This window comes from Micromys minutus (assembly GCF_963924665.1).
Source record: "Micromys minutus genome assembly, chromosome: 3".
In the NCBI taxonomy this organism is placed as follows: Eukaryota; Metazoa; Chordata; class Mammalia; order Rodentia; family Muridae; genus Micromys; species Micromys minutus.
Genome location: NC_137972.1, coordinates 92,673,030 through 92,698,291, shown reverse-complemented (window position 1 = coordinate 92,698,291; position 25,262 = coordinate 92,673,030). Strand labels below are relative to the sequence as shown.

General features: G+C 52.4%; 1 protein-coding gene across 1 annotated transcript in view; it reads right to left on the bottom strand.

Annotated features, from left to right (window-relative positions):
* TTC7A (tetratricopeptide repeat domain 7A) overlaps nt 1–25,262 on the bottom strand; it is a 101,097-nt gene that overhangs the window by 37,510 nt on the left and 38,325 nt on the right. Inside the window, exons 7-14 of the mRNA XM_080913916.1 lie at nt 24,791–24,948; nt 24,201–24,264; nt 15,213–15,350; nt 14,606–14,689; nt 10,153–10,257; nt 4,445–4,562; nt 3,871–3,928; nt 2,707–2,779 (exon numbers count right to left, since the gene is read on the bottom strand). Of these exons, the coding sequence (XP_080770042.1) occupies nt 2,707–2,779; nt 3,871–3,928; nt 4,445–4,562; nt 10,153–10,257; nt 14,606–14,689; nt 15,213–15,350; nt 24,201–24,264; nt 24,791–24,948 (798 nt within the window). The remainder of the gene's footprint in view (nt 1–2,706; nt 2,780–3,870; nt 3,929–4,444; nt 4,563–10,152; nt 10,258–14,605; nt 14,690–15,212; nt 15,351–24,200; nt 24,265–24,790; nt 24,949–25,262) is intronic.

Below are 25,262 nucleotides of genomic sequence, written 5' to 3'. Positions count from 1 at the left end.
CTATGTTTCCTGCTTAAGCCTCCCAAGACCCCGTAACAAAGGAACTGTAGAATTCTTCCTGCTACCCCAAGGGGAGCCCACTGCGGGCTGCATTAGTTCTGCTTTAGGCTCTGTACACAACAGGGCTCGATTTCTTTTTTTTTAATGCTGTTCTGCAGGCTGAACCCAGGGGCTCTCATATGCTAAGCATGCGTTCTTCCACTGACCTATGCAGAGCCTTCTGAGAGGCTTGCTCATACCAGCCCTGTGGTGCTTCCCACTGGGCCGGCCTATCAATGGTCTCCTTATGGCCTCTGAGGTGCCTGGCCTCACAGGCACCAAGAGCCAGGTCTAGAACTGTGCAAAGGCCTGGAATGTAAACATGAAGAAGCAGCTACGGTCGGTGTGGCTACCATCTTAGTTTATGTGACTCTCCAAGTCTGGTCCCGCCCAGTGATTCACCAGACCAGACCCCCAGATATTACAGAGCAGGGCAGCCAGCCCGGCTCTAGGCAGAAAGAGCCAGAAAGTACGGTCACAGAGACCCGAATGGGCAATGATTCTAGCTTAAGAATCCACTCAAGGCCCTCAACCTTCTAAGACTTTCTAGACTGGGTGTCCCCCCGCTGTTTTTGGAAGACAGGTACTATTCATCAAAGACAGGTGAATAATTGAAGAGATTAAAAATGCACCACCGAAGGTTTATTGTTAATGAAATTGGCAAGACAAGCACCAGGTTCCTTTACAGATGGCTAAGAATAGAGCGGACTCAGGTAACTTTCCATCTGTTTCCAGAAGCTGGGCGATGTCTTCAGAGGAGAGGCATGCAGTGAGCGGGGAGCACAGCCTAGCCACGGCCTCGGGGGTCAGGGTGGTGGATAAATGGCAGAGGAGGCCAAGTGATGAATGAATGAGTGTTGTGAGAGGGAGGGGTGTGGGAGGGAGGGGGTGTGGGAGGGAGGGGTGTGGGAGGGAGGGGTGTGAGAAGGAGGGGTGTGAGAGGGAAGGGTGTAGGAGGGAGGGGGTGTGGGAGGGAGGGGGTGTGGGAGGGAGGGGGTGTGGGAGGGAGGGGGTGTGGGAGGGAGGGGGTGTGGGAGGGAGGGGGTGTGGGAGGGAGGGGTGTGAGAGGGAAGGGTGTAGGAGGGAGGGGGTGTGGGAGGGAGGGGGTGTGGGAGGGAGGGGGTGTGGGAGGGAGGGGGTGTGGGAGGGAGGGGTGTGGGAGGGAGGGGTGTGGGAGGGAAGGGTGTAGGAGGGAGGGGGTGTGGGAGGGAGGGGTGTGGGAGGGAGGGGGTGTGGGAGGGAGGGGGTGTGAGAGGGAGGGGGTGTGGGAGGGGAGGAGGAGGAGGAGCAGACAGCAGGAGGAATAGGCGGAGCTACTGGGTCCAGAAGAGCTAAGAGGAGGGGCTCAGTGAGGAAGATGGAGGGTTCAGACTGACAAGTCAGGCTGGACAGGCATGAGAAGTCTAGGGTAAGGCAAGAAGGAAGGGCTTTCAGTAATGAGGTCTAACACGCAGTGAGAAGTCCAGAAAAATCGGGCTCCAGGGGAAGGAGAGGAGAGGAAGGTGGAAGGCAGGGCCCCACTGCCCTTGGGCCAGAGGAGACAGCTGCTCAGAGGTTAGGTATAGTGAGTCCAGCTTCCTGGCAGGAAGGCCCTATCTCCAAATGGGCCAGGAGCTTCTTAGCTGGGACAGCATCTTTGGAGCAGAGACCCCTGGCTCCACCAGTTCCTAGGTATTAGACTTAAGAGGGCCTCAGTTTATCAGGCATAAAATGAGGTCATGTCCCTATGCGGGATGCTTTAGAGGAAAATGAAGCAGCTTCCGCTACCAGGGGCATCGTCACTTGTCTATGCATGAATGTAGATTTCTTTTTCTCTTTTGCTTGATTTCTTGAGATAGCGTCTTACAGTGTACCCCAGACTAGACCATGCTGGCCTCGATCTTAAGAATTCTGCCTTAGCCTTTCAAGTGTCAGGACTGCAGATCGCACTACCATGCCCAGCCGTAGACAGGGTTTATGAGACTTCTCTGAGGCAGCCTGGAGTTTAGCATGTTTCCCAGTGGCAGGAAGGGAGATCTACAGTAGTACCATCAGTCAGGGCGTGTGAGAATCAGCATGCACTGGGTCCCCAGAGATGCCCAGAGCACTAGCCTGAGGTCTGCAGGGTGCACGAAGCCAGAGACTCTGAAAGGCCCGACTTAAGGAAGTGCTATGACAGTTGGGGTCCCCCAACACTGACCTCATGGATGTCTATGGGGAAAAAAGGGCTCTACCTGAAGAGCTACAGGTGACAGTGTTGGTGGTGGCCTTGGTAGGACAAAGGTGGACAGAAGAAACCGTCTGAACCCTCCCCCCCAAGGCCAGGGCCTGCAGTGGTGTGTCCAGGGTTGAAAGAGAGCTTTGGGTCACACAGTAGCCAATCCAGAAATAGCCCCACGTGCCAATCACTCTTACCCTGAGTTAGGAATAGCGTGCAGGACACAAGCAAACAATGCAGTCCCTTACCTGTTCCTTACCTGTTTCTCAGACTGCAATAGTCTACGGAAAATCGGGGTGGAGACTAACTTTTCATGTGCCTACCTAAGTGGGCTGAGGTGTAACCACACTGACAGAATCCTCAGTAGACCCCTCACTAAGAGATGCTCATATGAAAAATAAGGACATCAAGGGACACAGAGAGAGGGTAGAAGCCCCATGGATCTGAGGGTAGAAAGTGTGGTAACACACCTGTCGGACGAGGGCCAGTTGCAAGGAGACATAGAAGATAATCTGGGGGTCATCGGGTGCTAGTTCCTGGGCCCTGAAGGAGAGAGAGGCAACAGTCAGTCACTATCAGCTGAGTGGCACGCCAGCCTTGTGCTGGGTGCTGTGGGCAATATGGTGGGAACTTCTGCCAGCCCCTCTCAGATGGCAGCCGATGGATCACACAGGTGACAGATGTCAAAGGAAGGGAAGGACAGGGATGGGGGAAGTCGCTGCCTGACTGTTTCCCTATGAGCGTCTGTCGGCCTGACTGTGGCTCTCCTGCCCGAGCAAGAAGCCTCAGGTGCTACTTAGGACTGGAGTATCTTGTTTTGTGGCTGGGAACAACCTGACCCAGAGGGTGGCTGCTGGGTCACATGCTCCAATCAAAGCAGTACGAGAAGTCCTAGGCAGGCCTTCCCTGTCACTTCTGTGTGGGGGATGAAGGCTTAGAGGGAACACATGGGTCAGGCCAGGGGAGGGAGGCCCAGGTGGGCTGGGTGTGAGCAAGGTGGGGCCTGAGGAAGAGGATTTATTGCTTTCTTCATTCCGTAAGGTGCAGGCTGTGAGTGGGAGGTTCCTGCAGTTCTGAAAAGCTCAGGCAGGAGCTAGGACTCGGTTCTCAACCTTCCTAATGTTGTGACCCTTTAATACAGCCCCTCGAGTTATGGTGACCGCCAACCATAAAATTACTTCATTGCTACTTCTCAGCTGTAACTTTGCTACAGTTATGAATCATAATGTAAATATCTGATATACAGGACATCTGATATGCATCCCCCAAGGTGACCCGCAGGTTGAGAACCACTACCATACAGGCTGATTTTTCTGCCTTTTGCCATGCATCTCAGTGTGTATCATAACACGTATCTCAACACCAGTACAAGCCCGAGAGCCCTAGGGTAGGGCCTGGCCGGTGCAGCAACCCAGCTTGGAGCTGACCACAGGGCTCTCCAGTGCCCTCGGCTAAGGGCAAAGTCACCTGACCATGACATCACACTCCTGCCTGCTGGGTGACCTCCTGGCAATCTGGTTTCCTCATCCATAAAGGGGAGACAGAAACGCCCATTTCGGAGAGCGACACTGCATCATGGGACCCTCCGTTTCCTCATTCTGCGTGTAAAGAAGCAAAGGGTTGGGCCTCCTCACCGCTCCAGTGTCTGCAGTGCCTTGCGCTGAAGTTCATCTTGCTTGGACTTCAGGGTGGCTGCAGGAGACACGACAGATCAAGGGGTCACTAAAGAAGTGCAGGTCTCTCCCTGGCCCGTCCCCAGAGCACAGGAACTTGGCAAGGAAGGAGCCTACAAGGGCCTCATCTGCAGCCTCAAGGTGCAGTAACAGGATACAAGGCAAAAAGGCTGCTGTGACAGAAAGGACTGATGACCACCTCACTAGTCAGAACAGTGCCTAAAGGTACTGCAGAGCTGAGGGTGCAGGAGCAGAAGGAAGCCACTGTGGGGTGAAGGACAGATGGCACTGGAGACAAGAAGCACTACAGCCAGTGTGGCCCGGGGAACACCTACATGGTGACACACCTGGGTCTATGACGAGGAATGGCACAGTAGTGGTTGTCTGAGCACCAGTGGAAAGTCTCGGAACGGAGAGACGTGTATGCACGTGGTGGGGAGTGTATGTGCATGCACATGTCTGTGTGGAGAAGCAAGGACAGATCACTAGTGGAATGAGCCGCTTTGGGCAGACAGGCCTGAGGCCTGGTACTCACCGTCAGAGGCCTGCAGGCTGTAGGTGAGGCCCAGGGCCAGGTAGCCTTTAGGCAGGAACTCTCCTGCTTCCTCTCCAAGGCCAATGACCACCTTGGCAAACTGTTCTGCCTCCTCCAGCTGCAAAGAGGAGAGGTAGTGGTCACTGGGGTGGTCCTAAGCAGGGAAGGTGACACAGTCACCAATTTGGGACACTATCAGCTCCAAGTACAAACACAAAGTTCCTTACACTGGAATTGTAGGCAACGTGACTTATCCAGGCCATACGACTAGGCAGGAGAGCCAGCTGTTTGATCTACCAGGAAATGCCTCGCTGGACCTGGTCCCCTTCCAAGGAGCCAGTGCTCAAGGTCACAGGTCCAGCTCTTCCAGGACAACCCCCAAAGCCTGCTGGACTGAGAGTATGAACTCAAAAGGCCAGTATGTGCGGTTCCCCCTCTCGTGGCCTCTGTAGGGCCTGTTCAGCAGACAGGAAGCCAGACCTGGTGCTGGGCCTTGGGAACAGGCCTTGTTGAACCTGGCCAACCTGCAGAGTGGGCAGGCATCCACACAGGCTAGTCTAGGGCCCACTCCCTCCCTTCCAGAGCAGGATGCCAGAGAGCTTGAACATTCAAGGGGAAAAAGGCCTTGGGCTGTTTTTGTCCTGGGAGCAGGGGACTGTTCCAGTTGGAACAGGGCCAACTGGCACAGGCCACACGGGCACACATTATTACACACAGCATGGGACACAAGGAGAGGGGCCAGGAGGTAGAACTTATGACACCCTGTGGCACCCATGGCAGTGAGGTTGGCTAGGGTGTAGGGCTGGGGGTAAGGCTTTGTCCATTCTCATGAGTTGCCATCAACTCTTGCCGAGGTGCCTATGGTGGTTTGAAAATGCTTGGCTCACGGGAAGTGGTACTGTTAGGAAATATGGCCTCGTTGGAGGAAGTGTGTCCCTGTGCAGGTGGGCTTTAAAGTCTTCTCATTCCCAAGCTCCGCCCAGTGTGAAAAAGACCCTCCTCCTGGCTGATTTTGGGTCAAGATGAAGAACTCTCAGCTCCTTCAGCGCCATGTCTGCCTGCACGTTGCCATGCTTCCTGCCATGACAAGGGACTGAACCTCTGAAACTGTAACCCAGCCCCAATGAAATGTTTGCCTTTATTAAGAGTTGCCGTGGTCACGGTGTCTGTTCACAGCAATAAAACCCTAATTCAGTGCCCCTAACCTATGTGCAAAACACAGCAGAACATCGACTTTCAGGAGCCCAGGGTTGCTTCCTTCAACATCTCCCTCCCACTCGCACACCTCTTCCACAGCACCAGACAGGCAGCCAAGCCCCAATCACAGGTATTCCATCCAGCCAGAGAACCCCACAGGCAGTTCAGTGGAGCTGAGATTCACGTTGGCTTCCAGCACTGCCTAACCCTACCAACATCCTGACTTAAGGCGATCTCCCCACAATAAGTTGGGTAACTCTGACTGCCGGCCACGGCTGGGGAGGGTGCACAGGTTAAGTTTCTCTGCTTGGATTTCGGTGGAGTTGCCTGAGCCGCGGAGCAACGGGTGAGATAAGTCCCCAGTCTGGACACAGCTATGATGAGCCATGTGCATTAAAAACAAAACAATAAAAAGCAAACAAATCCCCTAAAACCTGAAGGGGCAGAGTGTCCACTGTGCAAGCAATGAGAAAATTCCAGAGACTCATGACTGGTCCTGCAGAGCCAACACTATTCTCAGTTCTGGTGCCACCCACAAGGTAGGCTTTCTGCATGTGGACTCACTGTGGTAATTATAAAGGAAAATGGTATTAATTCCAAGCAAGTTAATGTACTATACAACTACACATGGTATTGATAGATGTGGGTACTTTAGCTAGCAAAGGGAGGGCTGTCATAGCAAAATGAAAACTAAATAAAAACAAAACGTTTTAGCGAGCCCTGTCTCTCTTCGTCTAAAGCAGGTGTGGCAATCCGAAAGCGTTAGATTTTGGCCCTGCCACCCTGCCTCTGAAGTGCTAAGACCCCAACTAGACTTGGAACCAGCTCCGGAGTCGAGTCAGCTCTTCTCATAGAGGCAGAGCCGTGTGGTGATGAGGACGGAGCACCGGGCACGCTGCCTGGTTTCCAGTCCTCTGAGATAACCCTGCAGGCCTCCGTTCCTGCTTCTGTAGACTGGGGACAACAGTGTCTCCCTCAGAGGGGCGCTGGGAAGGCGCATGCCACGATACCGTGATGTCTGGTGTGCTTGACTAACTGTCAAGATCAGTAGCAGTGACTAAATGTATTATGGCCTGTATCTGGTTCTTGGCTTCCCAACTCTCTACCTTTGCTAGCCTCCTCCTGCTGGGGACCTCAGGTCCAGACTTCCTCCTTGCCTCCAATTATGGCAGCCAGTGGTCCTCTGGAGGCTGCGGCACGGGGTCCTCTTTCTCTTCAGAAAACACGCAGATGAGGCTTTCGCAGTGTCGTCTCCTGACCCCACACTGATGCCAGTGCTCAATCTTACCCAGAGCAGCCCCGGCCCCCAGGGAAGGGCCTTCCTGCTCCTGGGTTTCTAAGCATCCTGAGACCTGACAGCCATGTCATAGCACCATGGCGGGAGGTTATGAGGCCTGGGCAGCTTGTGTGACCCCCCAACCCCACGGTCAGCCAGTCAGCAAATGCTAGAACTGTATGTGGCTCCAGCCAGACCAGTCAGAGGGGTCCCTGACTACCCCTTGCACTCTCTGCTTCCTACTCTGACACGTGGGAAAGCAGGGCGCACTGTACGGGGGTGACTCTGGTGGCTCCATTTCGCTCTTCGTGAGTAAGGAAACGCTGTGTGCTTTCCCAAGCTTCTCTGTCTCTGAGGGTTTCCTAATTTGGTCTCTGCACGGCAGACTCGGAGCTGAGCTGGTACATTAGCTGGGCTCAGGGTTGCCTTCCATCTCCTACTGCCTCAGATGCTGCTGTTGCCTCTGTTCCCAGGGACTGGACAAAGTTCCTTTCTGAGACTGTTTAAAGACCTCTGGCTTCCTCTGGGCCCCTACCTGTAGGGCCTGGAGCTGCTTTGTGGGAAATCTGCTTTGTTTCTTTTGCTTCGGGGAGTAATAGGCACTTTCAAACTTCTACAAGGCAGAGTGGCTAGAGAGCTGGTATGCTTCCGGCTTCGTGAGCAGCCCAGCTTCCTGGGCTTAGAAAGAAAAGCAAAGCCATGTCCTTTCTAAGTGCTTAGTACTTTGAAGTTGCCGTAAGCAATAATGGCAACCATTTGTCAGATGCCTGCAATGTGCCAGACACAGACACACCATCTCCTAAGGCTCACAGCCGCCTGATTATAGATGAGGGAACTGAGGTGCTCACAGAGAGAACCATTCCCTCAAAGTCACACAAGCTAGACTAGAAGACTTGAACCTTATCTATTCTCCATAGCCTAGGCCCCTTCTGGCACCTGTTCTGCTCTCTCAGGGCATACAAGACCCCATGAGAGGCATGACAGACCTTTGCACAGTGTGTTTACAGATATCCTATTCTGAAACAAACTTCTGTGCGGCATACAGGATGCACGCATGCCCTGTCTTCTATGTTTCCTGAAGAGGTTCCAACTTTTAAAAGTAAATCAATTTTACATGTGTTTGGAGGGAGCCAAGAAAATGTCTACATCTTCTTTTCTATCTGTTCCCCAAATTTGCCTTGTGGCCAGAAAGCAAGGCAAAGCAAGTGCAGAAGGCACTTACTTGGAAACACTAGGCAAAGTTTATGGTAAAGAGACAGAGTTCCTGGAGGGCAGGGACATAGGCATTCACCAGCATCACCCATTGGCCTCAGAAAAGACAGAGTTCTGCCCTGGAGAAGCATACCACAGTTTAATCCATGCCCAAGGTGAGTATAAACCAGATTTTAAAAGGTCCAAAGTGGGGCTGAGAAGATGGTACAGCAATTAAGAGCACTGGCTGTTCTTCTAGAAGATCTAGGTTAGATCCCCTACACCCACATGGTGGTACACAACCATCTGTAACATGGCACACACAATTCACAGACTTACATGCAGGCAAAACAGCCACAAAGAACAGAAACAAATGAAAACTAACTTTAATAGAATAAGAGGGGGTGAGAGGGGTCCAGAGCGTTCAAGTCAGGAAGGCTGCCCAGCTCAGCCTGGTCCCTACAGCCTGAAAGAGCCTTACTGACCAGCCAACACTGAAACTATTCTCAGCCGCTGGTAACAGCCCACCTTTCTCCCATTTTCTGATGGTAAGTCTTCGTGTGTAAGCTTCCGTTTGGGCTTTTCTATTTATGTTGTCATTGATTACTTTGCTCCTAACTCATCTGATTTCAATTTGGACTGATTTGATCCTAATTTTATTACCATGTAATCTGAATGCACATAATCACTGTAATTATGCTGCGGAGGGAAACAGCTCCTCCGTGGTGGGAAGACCTAAATTTAGGGCTTCCTGGCAAGGGCGCCACTGGTGGACTCACAGCTCCTTGGAGCTGTCAGCTCAGGAGAGCACATGTGCCCTCCCCAGCCCTGCCCTCAGAGATGTGGGTATTTTAGGCTTCATCTAAGGGATGAGCCCAAGGTTCCCTCTCAGACGCCCTGAAATAAGGAGTCAGAGCTGGGGGTGGGGTAACTCAGCTCTCTACACCTTCAGCTCCCAGCACCCTTTGCTGCAAGGATTTGGCCTGGGACTCTGCAGCCTGCAGCTACATGCCACCTACAACAGAGTGGGCGCTTGCTTCGGATCCAGAATGCAGAGGGAGGGGTGGGGGTTCCTTGGCGTGCTGGGGGTATGTGGGGTACAAGATGACAGGTGAGAGGGATGATGAACTTGCTCTGTGTCACTCAGAGTACAGAAAAGGGACTCTCCCTCACACTGGGAAGCTGACTGGGACCAAAGTGGAGATTATCTGGGGACAGTCACCAGTTAGAGCAGCGCCCGCTACGCCCTGAGACTGAGCCCATCAAAGGCCTGGGGCTTAGGTCTGCAGACCCTTGTGTTCTCACTGCTTCTCACTGCTCCCAGATACTGACATTTTGGGGATACTTACTTTCCTTTTCTTTTTTTAAGATTTATTTATTTTTTATTTATTTATGTGAGTACACTGTAGCTGTCTTCAGACACACCAGAAGAGGGCATTAGATCCCATTACAGATGGTTGTGAGCCACCATGTGGTTGCTGGAAATTGACTCGGGACCTTTGGAAGAGCAGCCCGTGCTCTTAACCGCTGAGCCATCTCTCCAGCCCTTGGGGACACTTTCATCAGCTGAGCAGAAATACCCCTTGAGCTATAGTTTTCTCCTAACAGCTGCCTCAGCAGAAGTGGGGAGCAGACAGCAAAATCCAGGAAAGTCCAGGAGTTAAATAAGAACTACGAAGGGGCTGCGAGGAGGCCATCTTTGATTTGTCTCAGGCTAGGGTCAACTTTGATCCCTCCCCATTCTTTATAACTATGAAGTCTTATCTGCAGCCTCTTTTCTGCTCTACCTCCAGTTGGGTCTTACCTCACCCTACCCTGATTGTTTGACTCTCTGAAGATCACATTTCAAAGCTGAGCCACGGTCAGATAGCATCCTAACTCGGGCTATGCTGTCAGATTGAGGTTAGTGGGCCCTCCTGTCTCTGCATGAAAATGGCACCCTGTCTTCTACTGCAAACACCCCCACATCATTCCCACTGTAGAGTCCTCCCCAGGAGGTCATCGAGCCTGGGCTCTGCCTACCATACCCTCACATGTCACTCACCCAGTGCAGGGACCCAATGCAGACCTTGGCAGCCATCAGGGGCACTGTGGGGTCCGAGGGCTGCAACTTCATGCACTCACGTAGCAGCGACACAGCGTAGGCTGACTGCAGGACAAGAGCAGGGAACACAATCACTGGCCACCCTCGGTCTCCATAGTCTACGGTGCCCTATGCCCTTAGGGAAGTTCTCCCAACAGTCCTTGCTCTGTACCCCAATGGGAGGAGTCCCCGTGATGTTCACTATGGGAGAGTCCTCTGAGCCTTGTTTTCCCCCCACTGGAGAATGAAATCCACGAAGCTCACCCTCTGGTGACGTGACAACACCTAAGGTGATCACAGACAAAGAATTCAGATGAGAAGCAGATTTGAGAAGAGACGGGGCTCTAACCCCATCCTTGGTGAAGAGAGCTGGTACAGGACTGGACAGATGGACAGATGTACAAAGGGTGAGAAGAAGGTGAGAGAGTGAGGGAGTCAGGGAGACCTCCAGACGGGAAGCTGAAGCCCCAGGGGGCTCTAGGACTCAACCAGGATTTGCTGAGGAGAGGTGGGGAGGGTCAGAAGGGAAGGGCATCCAGGCCCAGACATAACATTCCAATTAGGAATGACAGATAATATTCAATATTTTATCATGTGCCAGGCATTTTTCTAAGTGGGCGGAAAAGAGCCTACAGGCTGAATCTAACGCACCGGTTTTGTAAATAAGGTCTAGTTGACAATGACTCATGCCTATGACTGCATATTCTGTGCTACTGCATGACCCCACACTGGGGCAGACTGGCTGCTAATAGTCAGTTCAAAGTGACTGCCGACTGACCCTTTCCAGAGCATCTGCTAACTTCTCTATCAGAGTGTGGGATTTTCACAACATCCCTACCAGACAGGCAGCATCACAACTGAAAAGAGAGCTGAGCAGTCAAGCAGCAGGTTCAAAGTCACAGAGCCTGGGCCTAACTCTGAAACACTACCGTATGGTCTCTGTGGTGATGACCTTGGCCAGAAGAAGCTGGTTTCCCGGAGGGGGGGAGAATGTGTGTGATTTCAGTTCCATAGTCTGAAACCTGAAACTTTAGGCTTTCTGAATCCAACATTCTGAAGAAAGGAACAGTAACTCTCCTAGCAGGTAAACGCCTAACCACTGTGACCCTCAGGTAGATGTGTGTGCCTACAGCAATTACCAGTTTGGGTTCTACTGTGGGTTGAGCTCCTTTAACTTGGCTTTCTTCTTCCCTAGGAACTCTGGGGGTGCCACTAAGGAAAGGAGGGTTCTGGCAGGCTCATCTGCCTGCAATAGGATATGACTGGAATGTGTGTTTCTCCTGCCCCCGGGTTACCTCTCTGTTCCCCACCATCTATGGAAGAACTTTCTTCCACCCGTTGCTACAGATTTCCTGGGGCTCTGACTGAGCTATGGTTTGCATACATTTTGAGTGTGTTCTCCAAGAATCCATGTGCTGGAGGTTTCATTGTCAGAGTGGTTAGCCCCAAGTCGTAGAACCACGAAGAGATGGGGTCTACTGGGAGACGCTTAACGGTCATTGTGTGTGCCCTAAAAGAACCGGATATTGTCCTCCTAGTTCTTGCAAGGGAACTAGTATAAAATGAACATGACTTTCAAGTACTTCCCCATCTGGCTTCCTGTCATGCTGCACAATTTCTCCCACTTGTTTTCACTCTTGTTACGTCATCTGTCTTGAGGTGGCCAATGTTGGCACCCTGTCCTTGAGCTCTGAGACTATTGAGGCAGAAAAGTTTCTTTTCACTATAAATCCTCTAGCCTCAGTTTTATTGTAAGTAGAAGGAAGCAGAGCACTGCGGCTAACTGTAGGTATATGTGTTCGGGGTCTGCCACAGGCTCAGCACTGAGCTGAGGTGATGGAGTCGGATGAGACAGACAGACAGACAGACAGGCCCTCCAGGAGACCACAGAAAGCGGGTGGTGGGGGAGACAAACGCCCAAAGCCAGGACCACGGCACAGCGGGAGGTCTCAGTGTGGATGGCAGCAAGGAAGGCTGTGTGGTAGCTGCCAGGCCCACCTCCTCGGAGATGCTTTCCTGGGAATGACAGGCTAAGTCCCTCACCACTGTCCCTCCATCCACACACCCCAGCAAGACTTCTGACCTTTGCTTCCTAAAAACACGGGATTCTGTGGTCCTGACCCTCCACAGTCCATCCACTGCTTCCCACCCCACTCCATCCCTTCCCACCCCACCCCCATGCAGGCAGAAAAACACTGCTATTTAAGGAGCCATCTGAGGACCCAGCAGTAGGAGCAGCAGACTTCTTTTTTTCCCCCTGTCATGCTGGTTACCTAGCAACGCAGCCAGTGCAACTGCCTCATGGAGACCGAGGGAGCAAACGACCTAAATCATGCCACAGAACTCAGCCGTTATTCCTGTGAGGTGAAACGCCAGGCATATTTATATCTGCCCAGCCGCACCTTCTGGAACGCATAGAACCTGGATTCCTACCTTGGGCTCAGCAAAGACAAGCTTTGGCCACTTTGAGGTCTTCCCAGGATGGTCAGGCAAATGGTTTTGACACAAAGGATTCCGGGGGGCAGGGGTTGGAGAATACCTTCTAGAACAATCTCCCAGTGCATGGGTGCATGGGTAGGTGAAGCCCAATGCAGTCTGTGAGCCTCAGAGACCAGGAATTCACTAACCATTCCAACTCCCCGTGCCCACTTTGCTCCATCATGAAGGAGCCAGAGTAGGGAGGGCTTCCTAGAGGCTGGGGGCTGAAGCTCTTGGGGCCAGCTTCCCCAGAAGGAGGTGAAAGACCCCACATTTGTGTTTCCTTTTCATGAGGCTGAGGCCTCCAGGAACTCTTTCAAAATTGAAGCTAAGTTCCATGGATAGTTTTTTGTTTGTTTTGTTTTTTTTGTTTTTTAAGGTTTATTTTATTTATTTTATGTGAGTACACTCTCTCCAGACACACCAGAAGAGGGCATCAGATCCCATTACAGATGGTTGTGAGCCACCATGTGGTTGCTGGGAATTGAACTCAGGACCTCTGGAAGAGCAGTCAGTGCTGTTAACCACTGAGTCATTTCTCCAGGCCTTTTGTTCTTTGTGTTTTGCTTTGTTTTGATTTGTTTGTTTGTTTTAAAGAGGGTAGCTTTAAAAAAAATCCACAACACACTAGCAGTGCAGGCTCTAGGCTGTTCCTCATCTCTGCTATTCTAAGGCTAAAGGTGCTTCCTGTTTGGCAGAGGCAGGAAGATGCTCGATGCTGCTGTGTGTGCAGGATCCTAATAAGGTCCAGCCACAGCTACCCAGCCTACTGCTACTACCTAGGCAGGCTGGTGCCTTGGAGCCCTACACACCTCCTTCCTCCCCTTCTTCATTTTGGCCCCTCCTCTCCCCCTTCTGGTTCACACTCTCCCCTCTGCCTGGAGTTCCCACTATCCTCCGCCTCCTCATTTATCCGATGCTGCTTCCTCCTTGGGAGCATCTCCTTGAATCTTGCAGGGACTCTCCTGGGGTTCTGACAGCACCCCGCTGAGCAAAGCCAGGAGGTCATGCTGTGACTTTGAGATGCTTTGGGATGTGGGCCCTGTGATGCAGAAGGGATGGGAAGACCCGGTGCCCAGCAGAGGATGTCCAAGGAGCCTCCCCGCTGACTTTGGCTAGGCTCTGCAGACAGTCTGACAGGACTGCGCACCTGGCCCTCTTCCCCCTCCCTGCCAGGCCTTGGCCTGTCTTATCGCAGAGACCCAGGGTTGGCTGGCACCCCTCCACCTGCGGAGGCGGCATTGGCACATTGGGAGGGCCCTCCTCCTAGAGGCTGTGGGGCTAGAAATGGAATGTGACACAGATGGGCAGGGGGCGAGGGATTCCCTCAGCCCCACGAAAGGGCTCTGGGTATTTACAGCTCCTGGAACAGTCTGTGAGCTCAGAGCACCTTATTCCCTGCACTCACAGCGTCCCCAGCCACATCTCCCTCAGCCCCCAGCTCCGGAACGGTTTTCCTTTCATGTCGCTGCTCAAAATAGAGGCTTACATAAGTGTAGTTCTGATCTGAGCAAAAATCAGGAATGCTAGAGCAGGGGCTGGGCAGATGGGGGGCTAATGCCTACCCTAGTGTAGCAGGCTCTGGGCAGAGCTGGCCTCTTCTGCTGTCTCCACTCAGCTAGCCCTCCTAGGCATGAAACCAACTCACAACTACATGAGGCAGGAACAGCGTTCCCCTCTTCTAGAGCCAATAGCAGAAGGGCTGCAACACTCTGGTGGACCATAGGCAGAGGGAAACATCCAAACTCATACCCGCACATGGGCACGCGGACCATCACTAGCTCATGAACACAGAGCCTTCCCCATCTGCCTCAGAACGTCATCCCAATAATGGGTCACACACAGTTCCTAATCAATACCCACTTCTCCAGCACAGAAATCTGAGAGGGACCAGAGTGGGTGTTTAAGCCACAGTCCCCACAGCCCTATGCCTTACCTTCCCACAAGCCACCATGGAGAGGGCCACTTGGTACCAAAGGTGAAATTCTCCAAATGCACACTTCATGGTTCGCTCCAGGCACTGAGGGGGAAAGACGAGGTCAGCACTACCCCGCCAGCCACCCATTTGCCCAGGTCATCCCGGTCCCTCACAGGGTAACCACGACCCGAGTCACGGCCTTCAGAGAGATGTGAGGCGGCCTGGGAACATGGGGAAATGCAGTCTCTGTCACACATGCACCGTCATACTGCACAACAGTTGTCCCGCCCTCTAGTCCTCAGTTCCCACTTCCATAGCACACAAATGACCTCAGCCGGCCATTCGATGTGCAAATGAAACAAGGCTTACGGAATAAAATACGATGTTTATTATCAGGGCGTGGTAAGGCTCTCTGCTTTTTACACATGTCAGCTCAGCCCTTCTTCCTGACCACCAGGAAGGTCTCCAATTACCCCCATTACACAGAGAACTGTGGCTGAGGCTGGAGTCACAGGGTTAGTGAGAGGCAGGCCAGCCTGAGAGAGAAGGGCCAATGGTTGTCTTGAGTCCCGCTGTGAATTAGTAAACTCCCAGGAAGTGAGGTAGGTTGAGTGACTGACCCTACCTCAGAAAGCATGACATACTGGCCTCGCCGGCCCAGCGTGATGCTCAGGAGGTCATAAATGGCTGAAGCATTCTGCAGGCTCATTTTCCGGTCCTTCTCCTGCTCTGGAGCCCGACTCAATACCACATCCCGAGCTGCCTGTGGGTGAAATGTAGTTTGGGAAAGACGGTGAAGGTAAAACCATCCGATAGCCTCACAGGAGCCCAGCCTGCTGACTCCCCTGGCTTTTACTGTTCACTGTTACCACAGTGAAACTGACACACCCTCGGAAACAGCCTCCCCTGTCCCTGAAAAGCTTGATCCAGGTCAGGGAGAGGTCAGCCTAAGACTCAAAGTCCTAGTATCCATTTTGGACCTCAGCGAGAATTCAGACCTACAGAGAAGCTGCCAGGGCGGTGCTGCGGCCATGTGCCTTTCATGTGAATGTCGACTGTTGGCACTCAGCACGCGCTCTGCTCCACACGAGATCATCATCAGATCCTCTCTCATTCACGCCCACTCTGAGAGTAGCTAACCAGTCATGACAGCTGTGGGGACCTCTGGGCAACAACAGGGCAGGGACATCAGGGTCTGCAGTGCCTCTCATACACTCCCATGGCTGTGCCCGGAAAAGCTGAGATCTAGCCCCACACTACTGCTGATACCTCCCAGCATCCTCTCCTTCAGCCAAAGCAGTCTTTGTCTGGCTCTGCCTTCCCTGTCTGAGTCCGCTTTGCTTCCCGGAGGCTGCCGGGTCAACCAAGGACTGGCCTGTCAGATAGAAGGAAGGAGCCTGACTCGGAAACCTGAGTATCACACCAGACCCAAGGCCCCTCCTGCCCACCCTCAGTGTTTGCTCCTGCCTGGAGCCACCCTCCCTCCTGTAGGCAAGGAGCTGAAGCTCCTTGGTGATCTGTATTCCTCCTCCTCAAGAAACACAGATGGCCCGGGAGAGGATGCCTGGGAGGAGGTACCAGGAATGGTAGGAAATCCTCAGAGAGATCGCTGTTAGAGCCAACCTTAAACCTAGCCAGGAACTGCGAACAGTTAAGGCCGGGAAAGTGCCAAGAAATCCTCTCCCTCCCGGTGAGACCCACCCACACGGCCACGTGGGAACACAACCTGTGCTTCATCCCCGGCAATGTTCCTCCCCACTCCTCCACCTCCAGCAGCTCTCAGCTGCAGGCACCCGGTGGGGACCGTGGGGGAGGGGCTCCTCCAGGCAGCAGCGGGGAGGGAGGAGAGATGCATCTGCACGTGCAGACTGGAATCTAGGGAGGAAGGAGGATGGAAGGGATGGGCCAGGAGTTCTGTAAGGGTGGCCTCTCTGTGATAGAGGGAACCTCACTGGGGCGCTTTCAAGGGCTGGGGAATCCACCATGCACGGAAGCCATGTTTGGAGCACAGTACGGAATACACTGTCACCTGCCACCGGTGTCCTCAGAATGACTTTTAAATGTCTTTCTCTGTCTGTTCCTCCCTACCTGCCTTCTCTCCAGCCACAGAGCACTTACCTCACTACTGTTTCCTGTCTTCGAGGTCACTGCGCAGTTCTGTGTCAGCTGACGACCCCCAGCTCAGATGGCTGCTTTCCTAGAGCTGACCCACCTCTCTGCCTCCCTGGGCCTCACACACCAGGACACTGGCAGCCCCAGCCGGCTCAGCACCGTGTGACAGGACACACCATTTCTAGGCTGAGCTGCTGAACACAGGACTTCATAAATCCACCTTTGCGGAGCAAGCAACACCCCAGGAAGACTACTCTGGGCTGGCACAGAAACTACTTCTTTGTCTACTCTAGAACCTGCCCTAAGAGGACAGGCCTCTGGATGTGTCTGGTGTGTGCACTGGGGGTTAGGGGGTAGATTTCCAGAACTGGGTGTGATCAGGGCAGATGAAACATAGACAGGGCAAGTCCCCCTGATGACTTGGCCCCTCAACAGGTTGACAGCAGTGACAGTATGCTCTTAGGGGTCCTTAGAGTTTTTGTGCAGGGTGTGTGGGGGGATATGGTTACCACAGGATAGCCAGAAGCAGAATTCTGCCCAGCTGTTACCATGGCTCTGGGAGCAGGGTTAAAAAAACTACAACATGTTGGGCTAGTGCTGGTTGCTGGGCAGTGCCTGTGCATGTTACCATAGTAACAGGGTTGGGCGGGGAAACCAGAGTGGGTGCTTGGCCTGTGAGCCACAAAGGAGCTTGAATTCATGTGTGGCTTAGAAGCCAGAACAAGCCTTAGAGGCAGGGGCACCACAACTTGGCTTGCAATTCCTTCCCAGGAGCGCAGCTTTCCCATCCTTCTTCCTTGGGCCCACTGACTCTAGGCCACTGAGGCCCACAGTCTTCACAGGTAGCCTTCCCAGAGGTAAACCAGCCCACTCTTTCCTTTTCCTGTCTACACACACAGCCTGAGTCCCAGTTTCATTGGGAAGACTTCAGATCCACTGGAGACTTCCAGACCCATGGCACTGAGCGATGTGAACACACTTGTTGGTATAGCGACTGTGCTGTCTTCTCTCCCATCATCTTCTGTGCTGTTCGTAGGATAACGGTGACTATTCTCCCCGTTTTTCTCCCTGCCCACCCTGTCTACTATGTGCTCCTGTGTCTCCCACACCCAGCCTTTGGCTCCTGCTGTGGGATGTTCTGCCCTTATTTAAGTCAAGCATTTGGTTCTTACGAAGGACCCCAGCGGTGTCCTCACCCCTGTCTGGTAGTTTTCCCAGGATAGCCTCTCCCAGACTAGAGCTTTCAGATCACCAGGAGAGCACCCGCACTCCCATCATCTGCCAGCTAGCTCTACAGCCATCAGGACCCACCAAATGTCCTGAGACAAATGCTGAGACCGCCCTCTGTGTGTAGGCCTCGAATTACCCTCTCAGAAAGGGGGTTCTCATTCCCATCAATTTATCTGGCTCATGACCCCGGACAGCCAAGGGACAGCCGAGGGACAGCCGAGGGACAGCCGAGGGACAAACATAACCTTCCCAGAGGAGGGCTGAGAACCTGAGGATGAACATTTAAATGCCAGACCAGGCCCCAGTGCTTTCCTGAACACAAGTAGATGATCCTGGCAGTTCCCAGTCTCAACAGGATGTGGCTGAGCTGGCTCTGACCTTCACCTCTGCCCTGCCCTGTCATCCTCTTAATCCTGGACCCAGACAGGTTTCCATCTAAGTGGGGGAAATGGAAGACTTCCTAAACAGCACCTGATTATTCCCATAGCCCTCTTGCCTTCTCCCGTCCCATTTTAAAGATGAGTGAGGAAGGTGAGGGAGGCCGAGTAAACTGACCAATACACCCCGAAGGCAGAGAGACAGCTAAAACACCGACATTCTGACTTCACCCCAGCCACTTCCCCAGTCCAGGATCCCCTCCAATACTTGACTGACAGTATTGGAGGCCCTGGGCTGGCTTAGCTGAAGAAGGAACCAAAGCAAAATGCAGACAGGGTTGCCCCAATAAAGTCTTAGGTGCTGTCTTCTTGCAAAGACTGGGTTCCTGGAGCATGATGCTCAAAGCCCCACTCAGAGGCTTCACTGAGACAGCCTCAAGCAAGCGAGCCTCAGGACCTGCTGTTGGCATCCCAACAATCACCCCAGAAAGGCTCGCCCAGGAAGCAAACGTACCCAGGGATACTCCCCCTCCCTGGAGGACACGTCATGTTGTTATGTGCGGCTCCTGGTGGTGTATCCCACTGGCAGACATAATTACCACCAGCTCTTAGGCTGCCGGTCCACAGAGCCAAGAGCTACCGTGCTCTGTGACAGGCTTCATCTACCCAGCAACACAGTTCCTGTGGCAGATGTCACAGTCTTCCTGTCACGGGTACTGAACCACGGGCTCTGAGCTGGCAGCCTTCTGCAGAGCAAATCCTCGCCTTTGAGCAAACCAGGTGCCAAAAGCTGGGACACCGTGTGTGTCATCCGCCGAGTCCCAAATGGAACCACGCCTAGGAAGCCCCTTTCTTTAAAACAACACCCTAATGCATTCAATCTCCAGCTGGATTAAAGCCTACATGTTTTCAAAGATAACTAAGTCAAAACCAAGGTTTCCCCCACCTCAGGACAAAAACACACATTGAACAACCCAAAGAGGTAGCTCTGTGATCATTCTCTTAATCCGCCCAAACTCCTCTCTGGAGGAGTAACTCCATCTAACAGATGAGAAACATGTTCAGGGAGTGAAGATTCTTGCTTAGCTCTGAATGACAAATACAGGGTCCACAGAGCCAGGTGCCTGGCACCAGCACAACACAGAGCTGATTTGATAAGGTGCAGGGTCCCTGTCCCCGGAGAGACCCCCAACCTCCACACTTGTTCCATATCAGGCCTCTGTACCTTGCAGTTCTGAGCGGCCATGCTAGCAATGAATTCTTCCCCAGCTCAACAAAAACAGTAGCAACGATTCGGCTGGCTTTAACCCTCACTGCACAATGGGACAAGGACTTTAATGTTGAGCACAAGAACAGACTGTGGGACAGTGGACGGACAGGTGGGTGGGCAGACAGAAGCACACGTGCACAGACTGGCTAGTGGGTCACGGGTAGCTGTGGACAGCCGAGTGGGAATGTGAAATACTCTAAAAGCCCTAAAGACACAGAACTGGGTCCAAAACACAAATCTTCAAGCATTCATAAACCAAACCCTTTACGTTACTAGGAAAACTGCAGTGATTTCTATTTATCTCTTTGAAGACTTGTCCCCCTCATTTTATCACACGGGTTAGCCCATAACGTAAGCTGTCTGCTGGCACCTACAGGGAGGTAGATCCTGTACAACCACTCTCCGACTCTGTAAAAATGGGTCTACTACACTCAAACAACAAAACAAAACCCACAACCCCACCCCACAAATATCCTCTGTCACGGTGGTGGGGGGTGTGTCTGCATATCCTGGAAGTGAGGAGCAACGGTGACAGTGGCCGTGGCTGCACTGCAGGATGGCTTTTACTGCAGTCAGCCTAAGAGATACCGCAGTCACAGCCAAGGCTGCCAGCGGCTGCTCTAGAGGTTTTCCTACAAGCCTGTCATCTACAGACAAGACGAGCCAGCAGCAAAAAGGTGAGGAAAATCCCTCAGGTGCACAGAGGCCACACCGAACGTTCACGGAACCTTACAGTTGAACTGGGGGTCAGGGCAGGACCTGACACAACCCACAGTCCACTTTCTGGCCAATCAACTACGCAAATGAAGGAGCTGGCAGGATGGCTCAGTGGGTGAAGGGGGTTGACTGATGGATTCTCAGGACCCACATACTGAGAGACCTGGCTTCCTCAAGGTGTCCTCTGGGCTCTGAAATCACACTATGATGTGTGCAAGCTCACATACACAAAACTCAGATATTATAAACAAAGTAATAAAAGGAATGTGCTAGGCATGGTGGTGCGTGCTTTCACTCCCGGCATGCAGGAGGCTCAGGCAGGTGGATTTCTGTGAGTTCAAGGCCCACCTGGTTAACATAGTAAGTTCCAAGCCATCCAATGCTACATAGTGAGACCCTGCCTCAAAACAGAACCATACTTGGTCACCAGAGTAGTCAGTGGGCTACTCTCAAAGCAAAAAGGGAAAGGCTGCATGGGGAAAGGTTTATATTCAGGGAAATTCACCAGCACCAGGTATGGGCCACATTCTCAGTAAGTCTCTGCTTTGAGACTTTGGGCAGCTTATGGTATCTGGATCAGTGGCGTCAATAACCTTTCAGGAAAGTCACCTGAGCTCTGGTCCTGGGTTCTGATCCACAAAGCCAACATCGGTGGTGGTGGTGTATGTGACAAGAGCATCTTAAGAGAGGTAGGAAGGGCCAGCCAGGGGGTACAGTTTGAGGCCAGCCTGGTCTATAAAGTGTAGTGGTTCTCGACCTTCCCAATGCTGTGACCCTTTAATACAGTTGCTCATGTCTCGATAACCCTCAACCATAAAATTATTTCATTGCTACTGTATAACTATAATTCTGCTGCTGTTGTGAACCGTAATGTAAACATCCGATGTGCAGGACGTCTGACGTGCCACCCCTGATGGATCTGGCATAGTGACTACAACAGTGACAGAGCCACAATGTTGAGACCCTGTTGAAGGACAGCGAGAGAGGCACAGACAGACAGACAGCTGGTTGAACAGAGAGACACAGGAGTAGGGACTTATTTTAGCTTACAGTTCCAGGTTACAGTTCATCGAGCAGGGGATTCTCAAGAGAGCTGGTCACATCACATACGCAGTCAGAAGGGGGACTAACGACACAGGCACACCTGTCAGCGCTCAGATCATTTCCTCCATGCTTACAGTCCTGAGGCTCTGCCCAGGAAATGGTGCCACCCACGATGAGAGGCTCCTCCCACTCCTCACAAACACTGCCACAGGATCTGATCTGTACAATCTCTCACCGAGAGTCAACCACCTCAGTGTCCTCCAAGGGGACCGATGACAGCGACTCTCCCACAGTGTCGTGCATTTCATTTTCAAACTTCCCGCACTGGCCCATTTATGGATGAGAAAAGTAAGGATCAGAACAGGGAATGGGGCAGATCCAAGACTTAAATCCAGGAGCTTGAGCTCTGGGTCCTGTGCTTGCAGGAACCCGTTAGTGAGAGAGATGTGGTTCATATCATGAAAACAAAGCTTATTATTATGTGACCTTGACCAAGATATATACCCATCCTTCGGTTCTTCCCTTAGCTCATCTGTAAAATGGGGACACTAGTATTAATCTGAGTTATACGGAATGACTGGCACAACTTTCTCCTGCCTTCTGTTTTTAAAAACAGGTTCTCAGGTAGCCTAGGTTGGTCCCAAACCTCTTTTTAGCTGAGAATAGCCTTGATTTTCTAATCCTCCTGCTTTTCCTGAACCCATCTGGGTGCCAAGATTACAGGCATAAGGCAGGTTTCAAACCGTGTTGGAGAAAAGCCTGGGGCTTTGTGCATTTTAACAAGTACTCTCCCAACAGAAGGTCATCTCAACACAGAAAACTGCTTTTGTAAACCATAAATAATTGAAAATAGATAATTTCCTATGATTCAACATCATGTTTAGGGCTGGAGAAATGGTTCAGTAATTAAGAACACTGACTGCTCTTCCAGGGGTCCTGAGTTCAATTCCCAGCAACGACATGGTGGCTCACAACCATCTGTAATGGAATCTGGTGCCCTCCTCTGGAGTGTCTGAAGACACTACAATGTACTCATATGAATAAAATAAATAAATCTTAAAAAAGAATCATGTTTACCTAGTGAAGCAGTCCCCTTTGTCCCTAGCAGAGAAAGGGTCTTGCATTTGCCTTTATCATTCGAAGCACTGTAGTCACACTGCACACAAGAGTGACATGGGCCCATATCTCCGGAGACAGGTAATCTCAGTGCAGACTCACAGGAGGGGATAGGTGGTGCCGTGCTGGGGGAGGGGCACACACTAATCCCAGCACTAGGGAGGCAGAGGCCCTGTCTCTCTGAGCTCAAGGCCAGAGTTCTAGTACAGTCAGGGCTACCCAGAGAAAACCTCTCAGAGAAAGAAGTCATTTCCAGTCTCCAAATCTGGCTAAGCCACTAGGTGTCTCTCCCCATGAAGCAACAACAAGAACGAACCCGGGATGCCTGTTATACTTGGTAAGCTGGTACTTAGCAATGTTCAGATGTAGAGTGGCCTGGCTGAGGACGGGCAGTCTCCCTGCCTTGCCGGCCAGTAGCCTTCCACATACGTACTTATCAGGAAACCTGGGCAGCCAGAGGTGACCCACCCATGTACCTGGGACAAGCACTGGCATCATCCACACACAGTCAAAGAAACACTGGTGGTCGTGAACGGCCCAGCTCAGGGCATCTCGGGTTCTCGACCTCTGCCTCCCTATGGCTCATCTAAGGCACCAAAGGACTTGGACCAGGCGGTGCGCACACACCTCCTCACTCCAGGCTCCTATAACCTGTGCTCACCCTTCTTGAGCTTCCCTTGGAGCCTGAGGCCCATCGTTCATCTTGCTCCTCCAGGGCTACCCACCCATACCATGCTCTCCTTCGAGGAGCCGCCAAAACGCTCTGAAAACATTGCCAAGTACCGTGATCACCATGGCAGGCACCCATGCACTCTCTCACACAGTCTTCCCGGGGTTTGAGAGATGGATTTTATTTTTCCATAGCATGTAAGCCTGTGGAAAGCCTGGGTACTGGAGTCATTCACTATTTCATTACCGCCACCCCTTACTAAGACGGGAACGCCATGAGGGCAGATAACCACAGCTGTCACAATATAAACTCTATCTACACTTACCTGTGAGTTACCATCGTACGAAGAGGACCCCGAGGCTCTCAGAAAGACCGAAGGACTTGTCCCTGGCCCTCGGCTAACGGGATCCAGGTGCTGAGCCTCCAAATGCGTACTCCTTCAGCTCCCTATCAGTTCCCACGTCAGGACAGCACCCAGCACACGGCTGCTCAGTGCAGGCTGCTGACTTGTGACAATCAGTTTTTGTAATCCCAGCATAGGCCAGCACAGCTTGTGAATGAGCCAGACATGCTGTGTGTGTGTGTGTGTGTGTGTGTGTGTGCGTGTGTATGTGTGTGTATGTGTGTGTGTACGTGTGTGTATGTATGTGTGTGTGTATGTGTGTGTATGTATGTGTGTGTGTGTATGTGTGTGTGTGTATGTGTGTGTGTGTACGTGTGTGTATGTATGTGTGTGTGTATGTGTGTGTGTATGTGTGTGTGTGTGTATGTGTGTGTATGTGTGTGTATGTGTGTGTGTATGTGTGTGTATGTGTGTGTATGTGTGTGTGTGTGCGTGTGTATGTGTGTGTATGTGTGTGTATATGTGTGTGTGTACGTGTGTGTGTATGTGTGTGTGTATGTGTGTGTATGTGTGTGTGTATGTGTGTGTGTGTGCGCGCGCGCGCGCACGAGAACGTAAGAAGAAGCTCATACCTTTAGGGCATCCCAGGGAGGCAGAGCTTGACGGGCCATGCAGAGCCTATCCCAGCACGCTCCGTAACCTCAACCCACTGGGGTCAGTGGTGCCTGGCTTACCATGGACTCACTGATGAGCAGCAGCAGGAGGGCCTCCTCTATGTTGTCCTTTGGGCAGTAGAGGCTGGAAAACACAACAGCATCCCTGGCTGCAGCCCAGCCCACACCAACGGCACCTCTGGCCTCCAAACAGTCTTTGTGTCCTGAGTCAACATCAGCCTGGTAAGGTGACCCTCTCCTGCATAATTCACAGGCACCGAATACCATGAGCAGCTCCTAACAAGCCTCGGAGTTCAGAACCTGAAAGGCTGCGGCTGTCAGAAGAAATACCTCATCCATCTGTCCCCAGCCTGAGGCACAGGGAGGAAGCAAGAGGCCCTGCTGGTGACTATAGATAGGCTCCCCCTTCAACTAGTACATCAAAGGGGTGTGTGAGGACAGGCAACCTCCAAATGTGTGGCCTCAGGAAGCCATGAAGAATTCTCCCCCAACCCCACCACAGACCATCTTTCCTGAGTCTCTAAGATGTCTGCCCGGTCCTGTGCAGGGTGGAAGCTGTGAAAGCGGGGTACGATGGCAGGCCACCGGCAGGCAGGAGAGCCTTACACATCGTGAGACCAGCGTGCTTCAACAGGGGAGGCGGCACTCACTTGTCTCCTTCGTAGAGGTGAGGTTTCCGAAGGGTCTGAGTGACGAAAGAATTCTCCTCCTTGCTCATGAACTCAGGCAAAGGGTGGGACAGGGGACTCCAGTAGCAGTCCTCACTCAGGGAGTGCAGCAGGACTCCTGCCAGGTGCTTGGCTGCCACCTGGCCGAGAGGGAGAGACCCAGGCTGGTCTCAGAGTCTTCCTTGCCTGAGTGACCCTCTACTTCCCAACTGTACACATCCTCAATCCTGAGGCCCTCACTGCTCAGCCCCTGTAGCACGTAAGCCCCCACACCCATGGGGATGGCCTTGCTCCATTCCATTTCCCCTTCTTCTCTGTCTGCCTCCACCCACGGAAGACCATGCAGCCCCTTCTAGAGGTGGGAGGCCACAGGTACAGGAGGCTCCCTCCCAGACACTGTCTAGAGACTGACAGTTGACCCCAAATTCTCGTGAGAATAATAAAAACAGCAGAG